The sequence below is a fragment of the Miniopterus natalensis genome, chromosome 17, assembly GCF_054644295.1.
Source record: "Miniopterus natalensis isolate mMinNat1 chromosome 17, mMinNat1.hap1, whole genome shotgun sequence".
NCBI classification, from domain to species: Eukaryota; Metazoa; Chordata; class Mammalia; order Chiroptera; family Miniopteridae; genus Miniopterus; species Miniopterus natalensis.
This window is the reverse complement of record NC_142097.1, coordinates 28330249-28353229: the sequence shown is the minus strand read 5'-3', so window position 1 is coordinate 28353229 and position 22981 is coordinate 28330249. Positions and strand designations below refer to the sequence as shown.

Genomic DNA, 22981 nt, shown 5'->3' with positions numbered 1-22981 from the left:
GAACAATTGGACATCTATGGGGGGAAGAAAAACAAACGTCTGCCTAAACCTCCCACCTTAAACAAAAACTCACTCAAAATGGATCGTAGATTTAAATGTCGAGTGTAAAACTATCGAAAATTTAGAAAAAATAAGATAAAAAATTCTTCAGGGCCAAGAGCTAGGGAAAGGCGCTTTAGACTTACCAGCAAAAGGACAACCCATTAAAGGAAAAGGTTGATCAGTTGGATCTTAGTGAATTTTAAAAACTGTTGCTCTTCAAGCCCTGGCCTGTGTGGCTCGGTTGGTTGGAGCTTCCTCCCTTTCTCCAAAGGGCTGCCGTTCGATTCCGGGTCAGGGCACATGCCCAGGTTGCAGGTTCAATCCCAGGTGGGTATGGAAAGCAGCCTGTCGATGTTTCTCTCCTTTTCCCTTCCTCTATCTCTAGAATCAAATGTTTTTCTTTTTAGAAGATTTTTCATTGATTTTGAGAAGGAGAGGAAGGGAGAGGGAGAGAGAGAAACATCAATGTGAGAGTGAAACATGGGTCAGCTGCCTCCTGCACTCCCCCAACTGCGGATGGAGCCCACAACCCGGGCATGTCCCTGATCCGAAATCGAACCGGCAGCCTTTCTGTGCACTGAGCCACACTGGCCAGGGCTAAAATTAATTTTTTTTTAATTATTTTTTTTTAAAAAGGGAATAGCCCTGCCGGTGTGGCTTAGTTGGTTGAGCGTCATCCAGTGCACCAGCAGGTCCCCGGTTCAATTCCTGGTCAGGGCACATGCCTGGGTTCTGGGCTCTGTCCCCAGTAGGGGGAGTGCAGGAGGCAGCGAATTGATGTTTCTCTCTCATTGATGTTTCTATCTCTCTCCCTCTCCCTCTCTCTGAAATAAATTAAAACATAGTTTTTTTAAAAATGAATAGATTATGGGGAAAATAAATAGATTTTTTTAAAAAGAAGAATAGATTAGTGGTTGCTAGGAGTTAGGGAATGGGAGCAAGGGCATGGGTGTGTTCCTAAAGGAGTAGCGCAAGAGAGTCTTGTGATAAAAGAATTGTTCTGTATCTTGATTGTGGCGGCAGTTACACAATCTACACACGTGACAAAATTGCATAGAACTACACACACACACAAATAAGTTTATGTAAAACTGATTATATCTGAATAAATTCCATGGATTATACCAGTGTCAATTCTCTGGTTTGGATATTATACTATAATTATGCAAGATGCTACTAATAGATGACACTGTGTGAAGGACACGTGGGACTTTCTTTTACATTGTGTGTGTGTGTGTGTGAAACTTCTCATGAATCTATAATTATCTCAAAATTTAAAAAAAAATAAATAGAATCAGAAAAACTCGTTGAGGCTACAGTAGTAGTTCAAGTGGGAGATGGTGATGGGCTGCAATAGGTAGTGACAAAAGAGAAGTACAGAAGTGCTTAGTTATAGGATATATATTTAAGGTTGAGCCATGGGGGAACATAAGACTCCTCTACCCTGAAGAGTCTTATGTCTGGTCTAATAATCAAATAGACATGAGACAGATTAGCAAGAGAAATAACCAAATTTAATATATACCTATGTATGGGAAACCTGCATACATGAAAGAACCAGAGATCCCACGAGCAGGAGAGGTTCAGAGATAGAAAGGAGGTTGGAGGTTTATAAGGCATCCTTGAGCTATGGATGAGGTAATGCACCTTGGAAGCTTCAAAGGGTCATTGCAGGATGATAAGATGTAGTTCATGCTACAGATGCCAATGGCAACAGCTTTGCCACCCAGCTCTCCAACATTTGTTATTGGCAAAGGCAAGAAACCATGGATTTCCTTTCCCCTTGGAAAGGGAATCCGCCTCACCATTGCTGAAGAGAGAGACTGGCGGCCAAACAGAGCAGTTGATGAAATGAGTTCTAGTGACATAATTTGAAGAATCTGTGTACTTAATTAAAGATAATACAACATAATTAATTGCCTTTTTTGGTAAGGGGGGGCGGGGTGTTTTTGTTTAATTTACAGTTTCCTGCTATTCTACTTTATAACATGTAAAGCAGATTGAATTTTTCAGGCATTCTGTGAAAAAAAAAAAAAAAAAAAAAAGGTTTAGGAAATTGAACTTTGTCCTGCCCTATAGACAGATCAAAAGAAATTATCTCTGATAATTGCTTTTTATGAGCAGGGCCCCTAAGGGAGAGGCAGAAGTTTCTTGAGCCTGCAGCTAGAGTTGCCTTTAGCTCAAAGTAATTTGCATATCACTGTGTCGCATCTCTTTCTGAACCCCACAGCCTCTATGTCAATTATATCTCAATTTAATATTTTATATATATACGTGTATATACATATACACATGTATATACATATACATATACATATACATATACATATACATATACATATACATATACATATACATATACATATACATATACATATATTGAGCCCATAGGTCTTGATGGATAGAATATGGGGCATGAAAGAAGAAAAAAATAGTTGCTGACTCCCAGTATTCTTTCTTTCTTTCTTTTTTGTAGGGGATGCATTAAATATCAGTTTAATAGAGTTATTTACAAAGCTCCTTTTTAGTTGAGGTCCACTGTACTGGTGGTTTTTAAAACCTCTATGTACAGTCCGGTCAGTGTAGCTCAGCAGTTGAGCATCGACCTATGATCAAGGAGATCGAGTTTTGATTCCTGGTCAGGGCAACATGCCCGGGTTTCGGGCTATATCCCTAGTAGGGGGAGTGCAGGAGGCAGCCAATCAATGACTCATCATTGATGTTTCTATCTCTCTCCTTCTCCCTTCCTCTCTCTGAAATCAATAAAGGCATATTAGAAAAAACTAAAGTAAAATAAAACCTCTATGTACAAAGGAATCACATGGGGATTTGTTAAAAATGTAAATTCTGATTCAGTAGGTCTGGGATGGAACCTGACAGCTTAATGATTTCAATCCTGTTGACTGATAGACTCGACAAGACCAGGTCCTAGAGCCAGGTTCTTTCTTTCTTTCTTTCTTATTTATTTATTTATTTAAGAATGCTTTATTGATTTTTAGGGAACCATCGATGTGAGAGAGTGTAACATGTGATGGCTGCCTCTTGCACACTAGGGATGGAGCCCGAAACCTTTTGATGCACAGAACAACACCCAACCAACTGAGCCACACCAGCTGATATAAACCTTCTCAGGTGAGGAAGATCTTGCCCAGGCAGAGGCTGGAGAAGGGGGATGGGCAATAGAAAACAGGAAGATGTCATCTCTTCCTGGAAGCCATCCTAATTATATGACTCCACCCTAACCTTCCTTTCCCAACCCTACACACAGCCATCCAGGCTTCCACAGGTAAATGTTTGTGTAAACTAAATTTTAAAAAATTAAGAATTTAAAGCCAGAAGTAATCTTAAGGGGCATATAAACCAATCTCCTCTCCAGAAATCCTAGGAAGGGGTTACCACCTCTGCTTGAAAGCTCCAGGAATGGGCATTTATTCCCTCAAACATCAGATCACTGGCCTTCCACCCATCCCTTGCTAAAACAAGCAAGCAAACTGCTAATCAAATGTGTTCATCCCAAAAAATAATAATGAGTAATGTTTAAATTCCTTTTTTTTTAAGAGAGAGAGGGGGAGGGAAAGAGCGAGAAACATCAATTTGTTGTTTCACTTTATGCATTCATTGGTTGATTCTTGTATGTGCCCTGACTGGGGATCAAACCCCCAACCTCGGTGTATCAGGACAACACTAATCAACTGAGCTACCTGGCCCAAGCCAATAATACGAAATGTTCGGTGAAGTACTCTAAGATATCAACTATTTTAGAAAGAGGAAGAGTGGTCATTGGGCTGCCTGGATAGAGTATGGGGAAGATTTTATAGAGGAATAGGATTTCGATAGACAAAAAGACGATGGTAAATAGATAACTCTGTAGGTATCGCGAGATCAGAAAAATAGCCAAGAGCAAAGGGTGGAAAGCAAGCAGAGAAAAATAGAAAAATGTCTGAGAAACTGGTTAGACACTCCTAAAAGAGTACTTGACCTTTGGGGGATAAAACCACCAGATCAGTGACAAGCTTTGAATGCTAGTTGAGACCCTGGACTGTAGTTAATGGAAAGTCACTAAAGTTTGGGGGATAGGACAGTGAGTGACATGAGAAACATTTTAAAATTCTAGAACTCAAAAAAAAAAAAAACTGCCAAAGCTATTTACCCGACTGCTTCCTAGCTGGGCTCTGGCCCTGCCCCTGCCCCTGCCCCTGCCGGGTCTGGGACATTTGAGCGTGAGGGGACCTCCAGGTCTCTGACTCACCCAGGAAAGATTTCAAGGAAGAACTGGAGTGAGAATAAAGCAAGTTTCACTCAGGTAGAGAAAGAGGACAGGGCATGGGCACTGCTGTGAAAAATACGTGCCTCACCGAACTAGGGCCAACTCAAGAGTGAGTTGTGCTTGTGGTCAGGTAGTCCTTGGGGTTTTATGAGTTTCCAAGAGTAGAGCGGTTGTCTCCAAGCTTTGTAGTGCCAAATTCTGACTCCGCCTTCTGGTTGGGAGGGGACCTTGTTGTTGTGACTTCCACGAAGCAGAAGTTTCCTTCCATTAACTGTTTTCTCTTTGATCATGCAGGGAGGTGGAGGCTCTGGTGGGAGGATGTCAGCTCCCACTTCCTCATTCCATGTGTCAGGATTTTCCCCTAACTTCTTTGTCTCTTGCCTCAAAGCTATCTAATTCCCTCACTTTACAGAGCTACAAACAGACCAAAAGAGATGACCCAGTTTGTTCAAGATTATACTGGTACAGGGGGAGAGGTTTGTTTTAGAGAGTAAAGAATAAGTTATATTCTAGAGGGTAGATAGATTGCACAAGGAGAGGCTGGGAGCAGAGACCCATTAGGAGGATGTTGACATCATCAATAATCAAGGTATGAGGATAACATCTCTTCTGGATTAAAGTAGTCAAAGGAATGTTTATTATAGAATTCGTAGGATGAACTGACAAGATTTGGGAGCTGATTGGATATAATGAACAAGAGATAGAGAGGAACTATAGCATAGCAACGGTAAGAGCATGACTGTTTTCAAAGGATGGGGTTATTTGGGGTTCAGCTACTTACTAGTTATGCGACTTTGGGCAAGTTACTCAGCATCACTAAGCAACAGTTTCTATATTTGGTAAATGGGAGTAATAATTGTCACTATATTGCCCTAGCTGGTTTGGCTCAGTGGCTAGAGCATTGGCCTGTGGACTGGGGTTCGACCGGCCAAGGTACTGTGCCATACCTCAGTTGTAGGCTTGATCTCTGACCCTGATTGGGGTGCCTGCAGGAGGCAACAAATAGATCTAAGATGTTTCTCTCTCTCCCTTCCACTCTCTGAAAAGCAATGGAGAAAATATCCTCAGGTGAGGATTTAAAAAAAAAAAAAGTCACTATAAGATTATTGTGAGGATTATATGAAGTAATCCAATAAAAAAAATTATTTTTATTCATAATTGAGAGAGTGAGAGGGAGGGTGAGAGAGAGAGAAACATTGATTTGTTGTTCCACTTATTTATGCATTCATTGGTTGCTTCTCGTATGTGCCCTGACTGGGGATCCAACCTCAGCCTTGGCATATCAGGACAATGCTTTAACCAACTGAGCTACCAGGCCAGGGAATCCAATAAAAATTTAACACAGTGTCTGACACACAGTAAACAGTAAATGTCAGCTCTTTGGGTTTTTTAATAGCTATGGGTAACCAAATTTTATACCTAAGAAACTGTGACAGTAATGATATTAACAGAAATAGGGGAGACTAGAGGGTGTCAACTGGAAGGCAAGTTTCGTGTAATGTTGAATCTAATGGTGGGTGACACAGGAGAGAAAGTACATAGTAATCAATTGAAGATATTTATCTTGGGTTCAGAAGAAATGCTAGGCCTAAGTAGAGAGATGTGGGAATTATCTGCATAAACGTGATCTATGGGTTGTCTAAACAGTATTTTAAAAGGAGCAATAATTACCATTCATTTGTTACACAGAAATTAATAATAATAGCTAACATTTATTGAAAGATTGGTTTGCAAGAAGTGCTTTACTGAGCCCTGGTGGAGTAGCCAGCCCAGTCAGGTCACATGCAAGAAGAAACCAATGAATGCATAACTAAGTGGAACCACAAATCAGTGTTTCTCTCTTTCCTTCTTCTCTCTCTAAAATCAATTAAAAAAAATTTTTTTTTGAAGTACTTTACTTATAGTCACTTGTTTAATGTGCACAACCACTTAATGAGGTAAATACTACTATGATCCACATTTTTAGGTGGGGAAACTGAGGCTCCTTCAGGGTGAGTGACTTGCCGAAGTTCAGACACCTGGAACAGTTAGAACCAGAATTTAAAACCAATCCCTGCAGTGCCAGAGCCTGAGCACTAAACTCCGTGTGTGCTGCTTGACTGTGCACAAAACTTTATTCCCATGTCTCATTTCCTTGAGGGAATCACAGTGGGGTGCAAGGAAATTATAATTCGAGACCCACAAGATAACTAGCTCTAATACTGTGCAAAGAACAGAATTGATTCAGGTCATGACTGTCCTGTTATTAATCATTTAAGGAATCAGAGCAACTAATGCAATATGCCCACATGTCAGAAACAGAAAGGCATCTTGGGATGCAGGGCAAAGAGAGAGCATTCATAACAGTAATTGGGAATGAGCCCCCAAGGAATCGTCATGGCCCGTAATCAAGAATGAAGTATGAACTCTCTCACCTTTGACTCCAGAGTCAAACAACAAATCACACAGCAGGATCTTTGGGTGAAGCTAATTGCCTGTTTCACAAAAACTACACACAGCTCATCTATCTGCTTCTGGCTCTAGACAATGCATGTGGAAACTACCTCCTTAATCTTCTGAGTGAGGCTCTAATCCCCAAGGCGGGGAAGGAGAGAGAGAGTTTTTTGGGAAACCTGCATTATTTGCTGACTGGGAAAGGAAGTCCTGAGACACTCCTCACATAGTCTGGTGCAGCAATCATATGAGGTAGACACTATTCTAATTCCTATTTTACAAGTAGGAAAACTGAGACACAGAAAGCTTAAGTAACTTAACCAAGGCTACAAAGCTAGTAAGGGGCAGAGCCTGGCTGTGAATCCATCTGACTCTTGTTCTAGAGTTTATGTGCTTAACTACCATACTATGCACCATAGACTGTATGTCCCAGAAATCATAGATTTCCTGGGCCCAACGAGACCCTAAAAGTCACAATCCAACCCAAATCATATCACTCATCTCTTTTTCTTCCTATTCGTCTATGTTGCCTTCCTTTGACAGCCCTGCATCTTCTTGCCTATGAACAATGACACTAATACCATTGATCTTTTCTCCTTAAACTCCTCAGTCCCGTTTATTTTTACATTCTTTTACAAGCCTCCTCTTGCTTCCACTTTCTAAGCTTAGATATAATAATAAAGCCTTTAGCAAAAAACATGGGCTCTTTGCCTGTAACAGTCTCTCCACTCGCCTTGACCCTGGTCTAGTCTTTCAGGCTAAAACTCCCCACTCCCCGGGGGGGGGGGGGGGGATTATGTGATTGAAGAGGCTCAACACTGAGAGCAGAGATTTAGCATTAATCTCCCTCTTGCTTTTATGTGGTTTGACTCCAGGACCGCTGAGAGTTTTTGACGTGGGCCTGGTATCTTTTGTCTTTACTGATGATGATTATACTAGACTGGTTCAGCAAGTTTCTCCTTCCTCCTTTCAGCCTCTCCAAATTGAAATTGGGGCTGAATGTATGCCCTGACCCTGACTGGGAATCGAACAGGCGACCTCTTGGTGCATGGGAGGACACTCAACCAACTGAGCCGCACTGGCTGGGCAAACCCCCCTTTTTAAAAATCCTCACTAGAGGTTATATTTAGAGAGAGGAAGGGGGAGAAAGGGAGGCAGGGAGGCAGGCAGGGAGGGAGGCAGGGAGGGAGGGAGGAAGGAACATCAATGTGATTAAACATGGATGGGTTGCCTCCAGTACCTGCCCCTACTAGTGATTGAACCTGCACCCTAGGTATGTGCTCCGACCAGGAATCAAATCCACCACCTTTTGGTGTATAGGATGACACTCAAACCAACTGAGCCACCCAGCCAGGGCTAGAACCCCTTTTTTGTCCACATAAACAACAACATTGATTTCTCACAGTTCTGGAGACTGGGAAGGTCATGGTGTTGACAGATTTGGTGTCTGGTGAGAATCTCCTTCCCCATTCATAGCAGCAGTCTTCTTATTGGAATTTCCCAGGTCTTTTTCAAGCAGAACACTAATCCCATTCATGAGAGCTCCACCCTAGTGGCCTAATCATTTCCCAAAAGCCCTACTTCCTAATACCATTACCTGGGGAGTTAAGATTTCTTTCTTTTTTTAAAATTTTCTTTCTTTTTTAATTTTCCCCCCATTACCATTTATTCCCCCTATGCCCCACCCAGGGAGATAAGATTTCAACATATGAGTCCTGGCTAGTGTGGCTCGGTGAGTTGGAGCTTTGTCCCCTACACTGAAAGTTTGCAGGTTGATTCCCAGTCAGGGCACACACCTAGGTTTTAGGTTCAATTCCTGGTCAAGGTGTGTACGGGAGGCAACTGGCCCATGTTTCTCATATCAGTGTTTCTCTCTGCCCCTTCCCCTCTCTCTAAAATCAATAAGCATATCCTCAGGTGATTAAAAAACATTTCAACATATGAATTTTGGGGGGATATAAACATTTTGTCCATTGCACTGAACAAAACCAAACTTACCCAAAATCTGCTGCAGGGCCAGCATCCCTGCAGTTAGTCCCCCCACTTCCACCCCCCAATTCCAGGAGCCCAGTTCTTCCCAATGTGTGGCTCTGCCATCTCAGTACAAAGCCTATGTGTACCACAACAGAGCAGAGAGCTGTAGGATCACACAGCTTGTAAATAATTGGTTTGGCCTGGAGGTGACACCTATCAGTGCTCCTTCCAGCCCATTGACCAGAACTAGTCAAGTAGCCTTTTAACTCTAAGAGAGCTAGGAAATACAGAGGAACAGGTGGCATTCTGTGAGCAGGAAATGTTAGATGGGCCAGGTACAGAAACCCAGGTACAGAAACTAGGGTACAGAAACGCACCAGGGCAGGAAACCTGGGATGCCTAGCAAGGGGTGAAACTGGGAAAGCAAGAACTTTGTCCCAGGGTAATCTGTCCTCCCCTAGCTATCACTGGTCATGCGGTTTAGACCCCCTGAACATTCCCCCCTAAAGATAGCATCTAGGCCTCAGTTATATTTCAGTTTCAGGCCCAGATAAGCAGTGAAACCAGACAAGTGGCGCCCCATGTCTGACTCAGGACCAAATACATTGCCTAATGACCCCCTGCTCTGGCACCAACCACAACCCTGAAAGAGCACACCTGGAAAGCTGATGACTGTTTTATTGAGACACTCCCCTGAGACATCCCCAAAGATTCCTGCTTCCAAGAAAGAGAGAGATACACTCAGGACAAGGGACCCAGAGCACACTCCCTACTAGGGGAGCACGCAAGTGCCATCTCCATCCCTCCGAGGGGAACCCGGGAGACTTGCAAGCAGGAGAGCAATGGGCAGGGGCAGCTGGTCCTGGGCTTACCCCCTGAACCTGACTCCAAGGCTCCCCTCTCTCCCCAACTTCTCAGTGAGCCAGAGCAGCCCATCTTGGGCTCTCCTGTTGCCTCTTCTATGCTGGCTCTTGTTTCACTGTCCCAAGTATATTTTTGCTGCCATCATGGACCCAATACCCTTTGGCTCAGTGCTATGTAGCCCTTCCCTTTGGATATCCCTATCCCCTTTTAATAAGTTTAATTTTTCCTTATTCACCAGTCTGAGACAGCTATTTAGCCTGCCTGTGCACCACTGACCATTAAGCTTTCAGGAAATTTCTTTGCCTTCTTCTCATTAATGTATCCTACCCTGTAATCTTTCTTTCTTTCCCAGTCTAGTCACAGCCCATACACTTTACCTTGGACTTTAACCTTCTACCTCTAAATCCACAAATTATAGTTTAATCTGATTCTTGTTCTTTGGAATGTTTAATCTCCTGCCAGATGACCCTGCCTCTGCCCTTTCACTGGCATGCCTCACGGTTGGAATGTTTTCTCCCTCAGCCCCATGCTTAGTTTTGCATCTAGTCATTTTCCAGGAGCTACTCAGCTGAGAGAGGTCTGGAAAGACCCCCTGAACTTTCTGTAATTAAAACCAGAGTTATTAAGACCAAGAAGTATTCTTTCTCTGGAGATGAAAAAATGGAAAAATACTGAAGGAATAAAAGCAGATTGAAAAGAGGGGGAAATGCCCTAGCCGGTTTGGCTCAGTTGTTATTAGAGTGTTGGCCCGCAGACAGAAGGATCCCGGGTTCGATTCCAGCCAAGGGCACCTACCTCGGTTGCACGCTCGATCCCCAGCTTAGTCGGGTGCGTGCGGGAGGCAACCAATGGATGTGTCTCTCATATTGATGTTTCTCTCCCCACTCCCCCATGCTCTCTGAAAAGCAATGGAAAAAATATCCTCAGTTGAGGATTCAAAAAAAGAAAAAAAGGGGGAAATACTGAAGGGATAAAAAAGCAGGTTGAACAAATCCTCTGGAAGCCAGGTCTGGGGCCACCCCTGGTCCACTATCTCCCTAGGACAGTTTAATATAAATCAGACAAAAGGACCTCTCAGAAAGGGCCCCTCTGGTAGAAGTGGGTCTTCCTCTACCACAATTCACTCATGCTTTTGTTCTTTACTAAACACACTACAAGAGCAGTATTTAAGGAAACTTAAAAATGAGAAAAATTAATACTATCAACCTAAAAATTACTGTTGTTTGCATACTTCTTTCCAGTTGTAGGGGATGAAAAAAACTTTTTTTTCCTCTACTCACCTTGGGTTCTGTAGCTGGGACCCTGTAACTCAGACTAGCCAAAGACATATTGACAAAAGAAAAACAGTTCATTAACATGTGCATGGTGCATATACACATGAAGGCACCAGTGATGAGCCACCCAAAGGAGTGGCTTTAGAATTTGGGCTTATGTACCATCATAGGCTAAAAAAAAGGGGGTTTGGAGTTTCTGGGCAGGGGAAGCAAATTATGGGAACGTGACTAGGGAAAACATGGTGAACGTGTTGTTTACTAAGGTTTGCTATGCAGATTTGAGAGGGTGCCTTCTCCATTAATAAGAGTTCCTGGTTAGGGGAAGGGAGACACCTTTAACAAATGGAAATTTCCTTTACAAAGGAAAACTTGTGCTCTGTTTTTAAATTATTTTTATTTATAGATTGATTTTAGAGAGGAAGAGAGAGAAATATCGATTTGATTGTTCTACTTATGCATTCATTGGTTGCTCCTCGTATGTGCCCTGAGTGAGGATCGAACCTGCAACTTTGGGATATCAGAACGATGCTGTAACCAACCAAGCTGCCCAGCCAGGGCCACACCCTGTTTACAGCTTTTCCTGAGTCTGCTCTCAATAACCTTTAGTTCAAAATAATCCACAGGCCAAAGAGGCATACTACATTTTGGGGTGGCACATATGCTGGTATCCTTTAGACCTAAGATCAAACCGGCAACCTTGGCACATCAGGATGACGCTCCAGCCAACTGAGCTACTCGGCCAGGGCCATCTTTGTTTATTTTTATGTTTGTGATTATACCAACCATACAACTATCAAACAAGTATTTCCTTTTAAAGGGGTGTATTCCTGAGAACACATAAAATGGCTTAGTCACTTACATTTTAGTAACAATTAGCTTGGGGAGCCATTTTTTCTTTTAACGACTGGTTAGGATCATGACGCTAAAGGCTGGGTACAGAAGGAGTGGGGGAGCTGGCAGTTCTGTGATACCATTATCAGACTGGGTATTTCATGGCATCAAGCAGTCATTGAATCTTGAGGAATAGAAGGCCAATGGGGGTTGAATATTAGAATTAGGAGAAATAGCAGAAAAATTGAGTGGTTGGCTCTAAAAGCAAATTTTGCCAGCCTAATAATTTTAAGAACAGAGACCTAGTGAACAGGATCTTTTTTTTATTTATTTCAAAATGTTTTTTAATTTTTCAATTACAGTTTACATTCAGTATTATTTTGTATTAGTGTCAAGTGTACAGCATAGTAGTTAGACAATCATATACTTTATAAAGTGGTCCCCCTGATATTTCAAGTACTCACCTGGCACCGTACATAGTTATTAAAATGTTATTGACTGTATTCCCTATGCTGTACCTTGTATCCCCAGGACTGTTTTGTGACTAACAATTTGTAATTCTTTATCCCTTCACTAATAGGACCTTAACATTCACCTATTCCAACTCCTTTGTTTCCTTGACTACATCGATGCCGTGTGTTGCCCACCCTGGGTTTAAACAACTCCATTGCGCCCTAGCCAGTTTGGCTCAGTGGTTAGAGCATTGGCCCGAGGACTGAAGGGTTCTGGGTTTGATTTTAGCCAAGGGCACGTACCTCAGTTGCAGGCTCCATCCCCGGCACCGGTCAGGGCGAGTGTGGGAGGCATCCAATCAATGTCTCTCTCACATCAATGTCTCTCTCTCTTTCCCCCTCTCCCTTCCACTCTCTCTGAAAACCAATGAAAAAAATATCCTCCAGTGAGGATTAAAAGCAACAACAAAATAAACAACTCCATTGCTGGGCCAATATTTCCCAAGATCCACTTAACCATTTTTGGACAACTCCTACTGATTAAAAAAACTTTTTTTATAAAATTGTTTTTAGAGAAAGAAGAAGGGAGAGGGAGAGAAAGAAAGAGAAATATCCATTGGTTGCCTCCCATATCCACCCCAATGGGAGATCAAACCCACAACCTAGGCATGTGTCCTAACCGGGAATCAAACCAGCAAGCTTTAGGTGCACAGGACAACCAACTGAGCCATACCAGCCAGTGCTAAAACAAAACTTATATTGAGAAAAAATATACCTCCTCTTAACTTTGGTTATGATCCTCTTTCTAGTCCTCCCCCAATATGACATGCTATTTGAACACAGCTCACTGATCTTTTTTTCCCTTTCACTAATCCTCTCAAAACCTGCTCTTCAAGAGGGTAATCATGTCCAGTGACTTCAAGCTTTCTTCTCAAGTCAAGGCTTCAAGTCCCAACTGGGCCATTTTCCCCAGAACATACCTGATTTTCAAGGGACAACAAAATCATCCCTGCATAAACCTTGAGAAGAAAATGAGACTTCCTCCAAGAGAATGGACACTGCTACAGACACAATGGATGTCATTTTGAAACAGTGACTTGTAAGAATAGTAGTAAGGAAAGAACAAATGTGTATCTTGACAGAGGCAGGCTCTCTGTTGCCTCTTAAGTCACACATACCAAACTGAAATGAGCACATATCTGTTCCCTGCTTCTGATGTGTGAGGCTGTCGACTGGCAGTGGTTACTATGCTTAAGTTTTCAACTGGCTCTGTTGCCCCTTCTAAAAATAAGCCACTAATGTTAGGGCTGAGTCATTTTCATACATGGATATATGGAGAGAAAAGTGGCAAAGGTCATAGAGGCTCTGTGGGTTATTTCCTTTCTGACCAGACACCACAGCTTGTTCTCAACCAGCCCCTTTTTCTGTTTTATTTTAGATAAGCTGCATGTCTTAAATAGAAAACATCTAAAAAACAGAACATATTCAACAGAATGTTACCGTGTTTTAGTGTGTTTATTTCCTTTTCTCTGGTTGTGGATTGGCCTTGTCCTCAGAGCTAGGGTTTTGTACTTTTCTGAGGAATAGAAATTGATGTGGTGTCTTTGTTTGTTTGTTGTTGTTTTGACAGATTCTGCCCCAGGTTTATTTGTACAAATACCGCAGGAGGACACCAGCCCAGGGGTCACACCAATCCTTCTGTCCTCCTATCCGGAGACAGAGGCCTCTACCGCAGAGCCTTAGTAGGGGCCTGGGCACCTCTGGGAGCCTGAGCCTGAGTTTGAGCCACAGCTGAAGCTGCAGCCTTGGCCTTGGCCTTCGGCCAACAGAGCCTGAGACCCCTGGTGATGCACACCAGCATGCTTCCCAAGCTGGGCTGAGCAATGTAGGCAAGTCGACTGCTGCCCTTTGGGATCTTGGGCTTGACCTCCTTGGGTTGTACAAGGGCCTTGATAGCCATGGCACATGCATTCATGGCCTTGGTGTTGTTGGCCTGCATCTTCTTCAGGCCCTTCTTGTTGTGCTTCTTGGCAAAGCGCACGTTCCTAGGGAACTTGGGGTCTACCCCCTTGAGAGATTCATATCTTTGTGCTTGGGGTTTCTTAATGCCATTTCTGTGTAATTTTCAGGACAGATTGTGTGTGGTGTGGTTCTTGGACTTGGCCATATCTGTAGTGAACCCTGTGGCTCCCAAAGCACCTGGGACTGGAAGAGAGCAGAAGTAAATGTTAACATGTGATTGCACTTTACCATTTACATAGTTTCTTTTGAACAGTCAGCAAATTCCCCTGTGATGTGATAACCTTAGGATAGATTCCAGGCATTCTCTAGACATAGCAAAGTCTTATCAGAACAGGACCCATCCTAGGCAAAATTGTAAAGTAATTTTGCCTGCTTTTAAGATGGTTTTTCTATTTCATTTCTGGAGCTTCTTTGCCATCTGGGATCTCCATTCCCCACTCCCATCTGTGTGGCCAGTGCCCTCATTCTGCTTCCTATTCAAAGCTTCTCAATCGTTTTTCCTTTTTATACATAGGATTGTATTTTGCACTGCTATAACAATTTCATTACAGACCAAGGGAGAAAAAGAAGAAAAAAGGATAGAACCACCACACTGAGTACATTACAAAAGCTTTTCTACTTTTAATAGGATTTCCCATCTGGTAGATTTATTGTCATACCCCCTTCAAAACAGACAAAATGCTTACTGTATGTTAAAGATTATAGGTTGCCAATGAAAGAAAATTTTTATACAGTTGCTGTATATCAAGGTTGAAAAACTGTCTGCATGAAAAATATACTAGAAAACATTATTGTACTTAAGGAAAAGTTAAAGGCCTCATAGTGTGCCATCTGAATGTGGACATCCATTCTTCTTGGAGTCTCTTAGGTATAGGAGTGCTTGCTTCTGCCCATTTCATTCATTATACTGTATTTTTACCCAACAGTATTCATTAAGGCAAACAAATATTTTTCTTAAAGAAATTGTGGACAAATAGAAAACTTTTGGCATTAAAACAGGTTAGCATACATACATAATGCACATTAAGCATATTTTTCTTGGACTAGTGACAAGATGAACATGCTTGCTAACATCAAATAATTTAAAATTCAGCATCCAAGCAATTCCTAACAATTCTTTGGTAGCTTTTAAGCTTGACAGAGTTTAGATTTTTTTTTTAACATTTCAGTGAAAACATTTTATTGGCCTTTTGGAGAGAAACAGGAATTTGCCAAAAATGATCCCATCATACTTCTGCTGGAAATAGTGCATGGCCTCCTCTTTGTTTATTCTGTGTTTGGCCCCTGTGCAGCCTGTCCTGCATTTCTTGTCTGAGATGCTGAAACCTGGCCTACCCAGCACCACACAGAAGTCCAGGTCTTAGATACCAATGCTTGGTCTCCAGATCAGTGTGTTCCTGGATCCCAAAACCAAAGTTCCCAGTATCTGAGAAGTTATTTTTTTATAACTTGTACTCTTGCAACTTCAGAACTTTCACCAAGATTTCTTCTGCCTCGGCCCCACACATGGTGAAGTTAACGGCAATCTTTTCATTTCTCCTGATGCCAAAGGATCTGACAGTGTATTTAGCTCTGGAGAACACATTGAGTCCTGGCCTGTGAAGTCTAGTCAGCATCCAGTAGTCTTAGAAACAAGGTCTGGCTCTGCTGACTATTGAGACAGTTTTCAATCAAACTAAACATTATATCTTGGCCATCACTGCATGGGTCCAGAGACCCCATTCACCTCATCCACCTCCATCAAGTGGCCGAGGACACACTTCTCCCCAATCCAATCCACTGCATACTCTTAAGGGAAGAGCAGGAGCAGGAGCAGGAGGGAGGAGTTAGCTCAAACACAGCATTCTAGAGACTGCCTGTGCCCTAAGGCAACTGTTTCAGTAGTCCCTTTAGTCCAAGCTTTCCTCTGAATTAGCTCAGCTCTGCAACTGAGGTCTCCAAAAATAGGCCAGATTAGGTTTAAACAAAACAAATCAAATTTCTCTGTTTTTCTGAATCTGTGAGTTAACCTCTAAGCCTAGATTACTTTCCTGTTGGCAAAATCCTCCAGGAGGCCCTCACCTAAATGACCTCCAAACAGAGTTAACTATTCTTCCCTCTTTATCATCACTGCACCTTGTACATATTTAGATGATTGCACTTGCACACGATTTATACTTCCCAGGTCTGCCTCCCTTACTAGACTGCTCATCTTGAGGACAAGTATTGTGCCTGATTCATCTTGACCTTGGACTAGCACCTTCATCTTGGACCTAGCACAGGACACAGCACTTAATAAGTAACAAGTGGCCGTGGCTGGTGTGGCTCAGTTGGTTGGAGCGTCGTTCTATGCACCAGAAGGTCAAGGGTTCGATTCCCAGTGAGGACACATACCCAGGTTTCAGTTCAATCCCCAGTCAGGGTGCGTGCGGAAGCCAATTGATCTGTTTCTCTCTCTCCCCCTCTCTCTAACATCAATGAAAAACATATCCTTGGGTGAGGATTTAAAAAAAAAAAAAAAATCAGCTTAAAATAATAATTATCCCAAAGAGGCATATTTTGGGGTGGCAAATTCTGCTTCTCATCATCAAGCACACTCTAGTTTGTAAGGGGTGATGAATCAATTATTATTTCACACCTAGATGGAGAGCCTTGTACACTAGGAGCTTTTTTCTCTTCCTCTTTCAGCGGTGAGAGACCCTCTCTTCCCAGGTGGGAAAATGTAGTTTGTGAAGCCAGCGAAACTGATTCACATAGAAATGACTGTAAAAGTTCCAGAAGGCTAGACAAACAACAGGACTAGTAATTTCAATCTTCCAGTGATTATAGTTATTGTGTTTAGGAAGAAACTCCTCCCTTCCTGCCTTCAAACTCCTCCCCTCCGCTGTCCTCACTACTTTTGCAAGGCCAAAAACTCTCTTAAAATGGAATTTCCTTCCTTTTAGGAATCAAGTGTAAACATCTACTCTGAAGTCCATAACATGACCTGTTTTCCTGAATGACTCTTAGTCTTGAATAATAATCTCAGCCCTTGGGTTTAGAGGTGGGTATTGGAAATTTATCCAGGCTTTTGAGTAAAGGAGGTAATATTACCGCCTACATAATCAGGGGTTGACTAACGGGACTCTATCTCAAGGCCCTATCTCCTGTCTTTCACACCCACCTACAAAGGAGAATCATAGGATTATAGAATTGCAAAAAACCTTTAGATTCTGTAACGCACACCATTATGCAGATGAAGAAGCCGAGGCTCAACTTAGGCTATTGAACCTAAGTTGTTCACAATGACCAGTGTACATTAGAATATGGAGTTCCCAATTTAAAAACTGTTTTCTTTCCACTCTATCACACTGAGTTATGTATTTCTACTTGGTTTACTATGAAGTCATTATAGCCATAAATTTAACTTTAACATCTTTTTTGAGATTATAATTTACATACCATACACTTCACCTATTAAGTGTACAATTCAGTGGTTTTTAGTTTATTAAGAGCTATGTATCCATCACCACAATCAATTTTGGGCTAACGTTTTCATTAGCCCCAAAAGAAACCCCATACCTATTAGCAGTCACTCTTATTTTCCCTCATTCCCCCAGCTAGCCCTAGGCAACCACTATTCTTTCGTATGTGGTCATTTGTGACTGGTTTCTGTTACTTAGCATAATATTTTCAAGGTTCATACATGTTGTAGCATGTATGTTTCTTTTTATTGCTGAATAATAAATATTCCATTACATGCATACACCGTATTTTATTGATCTATTCAACAGTTGGATATTTGGCTGAATTTTATTTTATTTTTATATTGATTTTAGAAAGGGAGGAAGGGAGAAAAAGAGAGAAAGATCAATATGAGAGAGATACATTGATTGGCTGCCTCCTGTAACCACCTGGATTGGGATCAAACCTCACCCTAGGTATATGCTCTAACTGGGAATAGTACCTATAAACCTTCCTGGGCACAGGATGAAACTCCAAACAATTGCCAGGGCTGAATTTTATTTTAAACAAATGTAATTTCTGATAGCCAGCAGAGGCTTAAAATCTAGACATAAATATATATATATATATCTCACATCTATGTTGAATTTATACTAAAAGCAGCATAGTTATGACAAATTTATTATAACTGCATACCTGAAAATCAACAAAAATTTTCTTTTCTCTAAATTTTCTGATATGTATGATAATATTGTGGAAAGACAAAGTAAAGCCCTGCCCTAAATTTTTCCGCTACTCTGACTCCCAGGAAAATAGAGTTTATGTAGATTGCATGATACTCCTCTGGAAGAGAAGACAAAAGAAAGATCCGGAGCAAGACTCTCTGTTTCTGGTTTCAAATGTGAGATTTAGAAGGGGCATGTGGGGCTCACACCCAACAAATTGATCAGCCTAAGATCCAGACATACAAACAATACAAGGATGATGTGGGGTGAAGGTGAGAAAGGGGGACAGTACAGGCTACAAATTCAGTCCAGTGTGACTCGAAGGGTTAGTATTTTCATTTTTGTCCTGTGTTTATAGGTTGGCTCTCTCTCAACCTCCATACATTTTCATGGGTCTCCAGATGGGTCCAGATTGAGAGACTTTGGGGAACTAGCTCGTTACTTGGTAGGAAGAACTTGAAATTTGTAAACACCAAGTTGTGGATATTTATGATCTTGCGAGGTGGCTGCTCCCCCCACTAAACCCTTGTTTAGCCAAGTGCTTCCTCCCCAGGCCCCCATTCTTATGACAGTCGGACCGGACCGCAGAACTCCTGAGTCACCTGCTTCGGAGAGAAGCAGTTTTGGGGAGTGTCTTAGTTCCATTTTTGAAGCTAAACGAGAACGCCGGAAGCGACCCTTGACTCAGCCCGCCTAAGGCTTGGCTGTTGTGTCATTCCCCACACGTGATGCCATCCCAGGCGGCGGAGACTCGAGTATCACGGGGCTTTTTCACTCCAGTGACTCCACTCCTTTTCTTCTCTATTCCTCAACACCCCCGCCCCCACTTCCCCGCTCCGTCCCCTCTTGGAGACGAGAGGAAAGGAGGGTGGCTGGAGCCAGGAAATGCGACTCTCCCAAGTTGGCCAGGAGAGGCGGGGAAACTCAGTGTCTGGGAGAGCGCCAAGGTGTGACGGTACAATATTCTTCTCCAGAATGCTTTGCACTTACTCTCTTTTCCTCTGTTTCCCATTTTTCTCTGAGCCGGAAATTCTCAATCAGAACTGGTGTAAGTCTCCGATCAGCCTCCTTCCCGTTCCTGCTGCGTGACCTTGAGTGAACCACAACTTTCCTGGGCCTACTTTCCTTGTCTGTAAAACGGGGGCCAAACGTCTACCTCACCACGCCTGTTGTGAGGAACAAACGAGAAAGCCCTTTGTGAACTGCAAAAAGCAATAGAAACGTTAGCTGTGTTAACTCGGGACGGCTAGGTACGCCCCCAGACCCCTCCCTTTCCTTTGGGACCCGCCCAACAAATCCCGCCCGGTGCCCACAGGGCCCCCCCTCTCGCAGTCCGTCCCACTGGCGAACGCACGGTCCGCGCGGCGCCCGGGTTGACGCCTGGTCCCGCCTCCGCCGGCGCACGAGGACGCATAGGCCCCGCCCCCGGCCGCGCTAGACCTCCCACGGGGCCCCGCCCCACGTGTGACGTGTGCCGCGAGCGGCCCCGCCGCCCAGGCAGTTGGTGCAGAGGCGGTTGGAATGACTGCGCTGACCGCCCGCATCCCCTCCTCCGGCTCGGGCCCCCAGCCCGCCGGGCCCAGCCCCTACCCCAGCCCCAGCCGGGCAGGACCCGTAGGGGGCGGTGCTGCCTGCTCAGCCGGCGACGCCCGGCCCCGCCTCCGCCGGCGCACGAAAACGCATAGGCCCCGCCCCTGGCCGCGCCAGCCCACCACCGGGGCCCCGCCTTTCGGGCGGACGCGACGCGGGTTCCGCCCCGCGGGTGACGTGTGGCGCGCGCGGCCCCGCCGCCCAGGCAGTTGGTGCAGCGGCTGTTGGGCTGAGTGCGCTCACCCCACCCCTCCCCTCCTCCGGCCTGGGCCCCCATCCCGCCGGGCCCAGCCCTAGTCCCAGCCGGGCCGGTGTGCAGGCCGGTGCTGGCCCCTCAGTCGGCGACGTCCCGGGCCGCCCGCCCGCCGGCCCGCTCGCCACCATGGAGCTGGAGGACGGTGTGGTGTACCAGGAGGAGCCCGGCGGCTCCGGGGCCGTGATGTCGGAGCGGGTGTCTGGCCTGGCCGGCTCCATCTACCGCGAGTTCGAGCGGCTGATCGGGCGCTACGACGAGGAGGTGGTCAAGGAGCTGATGCCACTGGTGGTGGCAGTGCTGGAGAACCTGGACTCGGTGTTCGCGCAGGACCAGGAGCACCAGGTGGAGCTGGAGCTGCTGCGGGACGACAACGAGCAGCTCATCACCCAGTATGAGCGGGAGAAGGCGCTGCGCAAGCACGCCGAGGAGGTGAGGGCCGGCCGGCCGGCGGGAGGGCGGGGCCGCGTCCCAGCGCCCGCGGGGGTCGCGCGGCCGGTCCCGCGAGGGTGGGCGCGCCCGCGTCCGGCCTCGTGGGGGCTGGTCTGCGGCCGAGGCTCCGGGACCCAGCACCGCAGCGCTAGGTCCCCGGGACCCCTGGGCGGCTTTGGAAACCGAGGCAGGCTAGTGAGTGTCCAGGAGGAGGGAGTGAGATGGGGGTGGAAAGGCCCAGAGAGGAAGCCACAGCCTGGCTTGAGGGCACCTGGGGTTGGCTGAGGGCCGAGATTTTAGGATGTCTGGTTGCCCTTTGTAGTTTGGGGAAGTTTCCGACCACCGCAGGATAGTCAGACGGTGGTTCAGACTTTTACCATTGGGGACGGTGGTGCATGTCAACACTTCCGTCCTGGCTGTGTAACTTTCGCGGGTTCCAGTACCTTTCCAGGGGGTTACTGCTTTGGGAAGTTAGAGATCTCCCTCTTTCGGTCAGTTTCTTCTTGACGCTCTAACCCTGTTGAGAAGGATGTTTCATTTTATATTTTACGTGCTTTGATTGACACTTTGTCAACACTTGAATGTTGTATAGCAGTACTCTGTAGGTATAGTGTGCAGTGTTATTGGTATCCTACACCAAAGCATTCCTCCATATCAGGTGGTAACCTTGGACAGTTCCCTTTAAAAACCCTCAGTTTATTTATAAAGAGGACTTGCGGGGGCGGGGTTGAGGAGGTGCAGGTGACTGTTGGTGACCCTTTTCAGACTGCAATTTCCAGGTGTACTAGGCCGGTTATTAAGTGGCGCTAACACCTCAGCAGTGACCTCAGTACCCTCACCAAGGTTTAGGAATCATTTGGAGCATTGGAGTGCAAGTGGTAATCTTTGACTTTTTGAGACAGGCAAGGATTTTAGCTTTCAGGCTGTCTTGGCGTTATTTCTGTGGAACTGTCTAATGCAGGCCAAGTGGCCTATTCATCTCTGTTCCCTGAGCATCTAGCAACACCTGGCTAAATACATGGTGACTGAGGGAAGCTAAATAACTCATTATTGAAGGAATGACATGTTATCTTTCAAGAATACTTGAAAAGTTTTTAGGATATGAGATTTGTTTAAAGTAGTACCACAATTTAAACTTTTTGTCTTGTCATGGATACCTTTGTATCAGCAAATAATTATCTTTTTTAAGCTTGTCTGTAATGATGATTTTGAGTTCTGATATTGTGATCCATTTGTCTCAAAGGAATGCCATTGGATTTGCCAAACACAGTTGACTTTATTTCAGGAGCATTTCCAAGCTTATAGGGAAGGAGGGGTTGCAAAAAATCTGAGGATGGGATCACAATTTCCACTACTTTGTTAGCACTGTTTATAGAATAGAGGTCATGGACTACTTCGGAAATGGCATGCCATGTCTTCATGCTCAGACAGGCCATTGCCTGTATGCGGATGTACTTGGAAGAGACTGGGGAATTAATCACGTATACACAGGTGAGGAGCAGCCCAGCATGACCTACAGCCTTGGATGAAAGAATAGCTTTCTTCAGCCTTCAACTCCTGTCAGTCCATGCAAACGTGGACAAAATGCCAGGGTTACACAGGCTAAGAAAACCATCTGCCACAGGTTGCAGAATCAGAAAATAAAACTAACTGCTAGGCTCTGGATTGTGTATTAAATTTTTTTTAAGTAAATGGTTTTTTAAAAATTGCTTATCCAGTGACTCTTTTGTAATTTATACTTTTTCAAACACATCTATAAATTCTCTGTGAAAACTTGGCAAAGGGCCATTACTGGAGAATAGAGAACATTAATGAAATGCTAGATGAGCCAACTCCCAGACCACAAACATAAAAACCACCTTGTTATCAGTCTTTATAAGATCATAAATCAAGTATTACCAGGTACCCAGAAATTCAGTCTCTTTTAGGCCCATATGCAAAAGTGAATTGTGTGTTTAATTTTATGTGAGTGCTTTGTTTGTGGCCTTAATATGGAGACTAAGAGCCTGTTATAGCAAAAGGGCCTCAGGATATTTACAGCAAAAGTATTTGAAAGCATGGAAATTATCCATCACCAGAAAGTGTAAATTCTAAGCACCTTTGTGGAAAATTAGGAGGGTATGTAAATGGTGAGAATGTTTTAGTGGAGTGCTATAACCATCTCTTGCTTGCAGGAATTCTCAGCAAGGAATCAGAAATTTAATCTTTATTATAATGATACTACTTAATTTGAATACCTTCTGTCTTTTTCTTTGCTTTTCTTTGCATTTTTTGTGTGGAGTTAGCTGCTGTTTTTGTGAGTCTTTAAAAACAACCTTAGGGAGGGCTGATTTTGTGTGTGACCAGTTTCAAATGTGAGTCAAGAAACCTATCTTACTACTCATCTCTTGCTCCCTGCT

The 22981-nt window shown here is 44.1% G+C and overlaps 1 protein-coding gene and 1 pseudogene across 2 annotated transcripts in view; one reads left to right on the top strand and one right to left on the bottom strand.

Moving 5' to 3' along the window:
- Positions 1-13863: 13863 nt before the first annotated feature.
- Positions 13864-15667, bottom strand: LOC107529816 (large ribosomal subunit protein eL29 pseudogene; annotated as a pseudogene).
- Positions 15668-20242: 4575 nt separating this feature from the next.
- The window catches only part of SPAG9 (sperm associated antigen 9), a 94346-nt gene continuing 91607 nt past the window's right edge, over positions 20243-22981 (top strand). The window contains exon 1 of one of the 2 annotated variants that reach the window (XM_087826213.1): positions 20243-20582. In XM_087826213.1, the coding sequence (XP_087682339.1) occupies positions 20280-20582 (303 nt within the window). In that variant the 5' untranslated portion in view covers positions 20243-20279. The remainder of the gene's footprint in view (positions 20583-22981) is intronic. The other variant, XM_087826214.1, reaches the window with a different exon arrangement.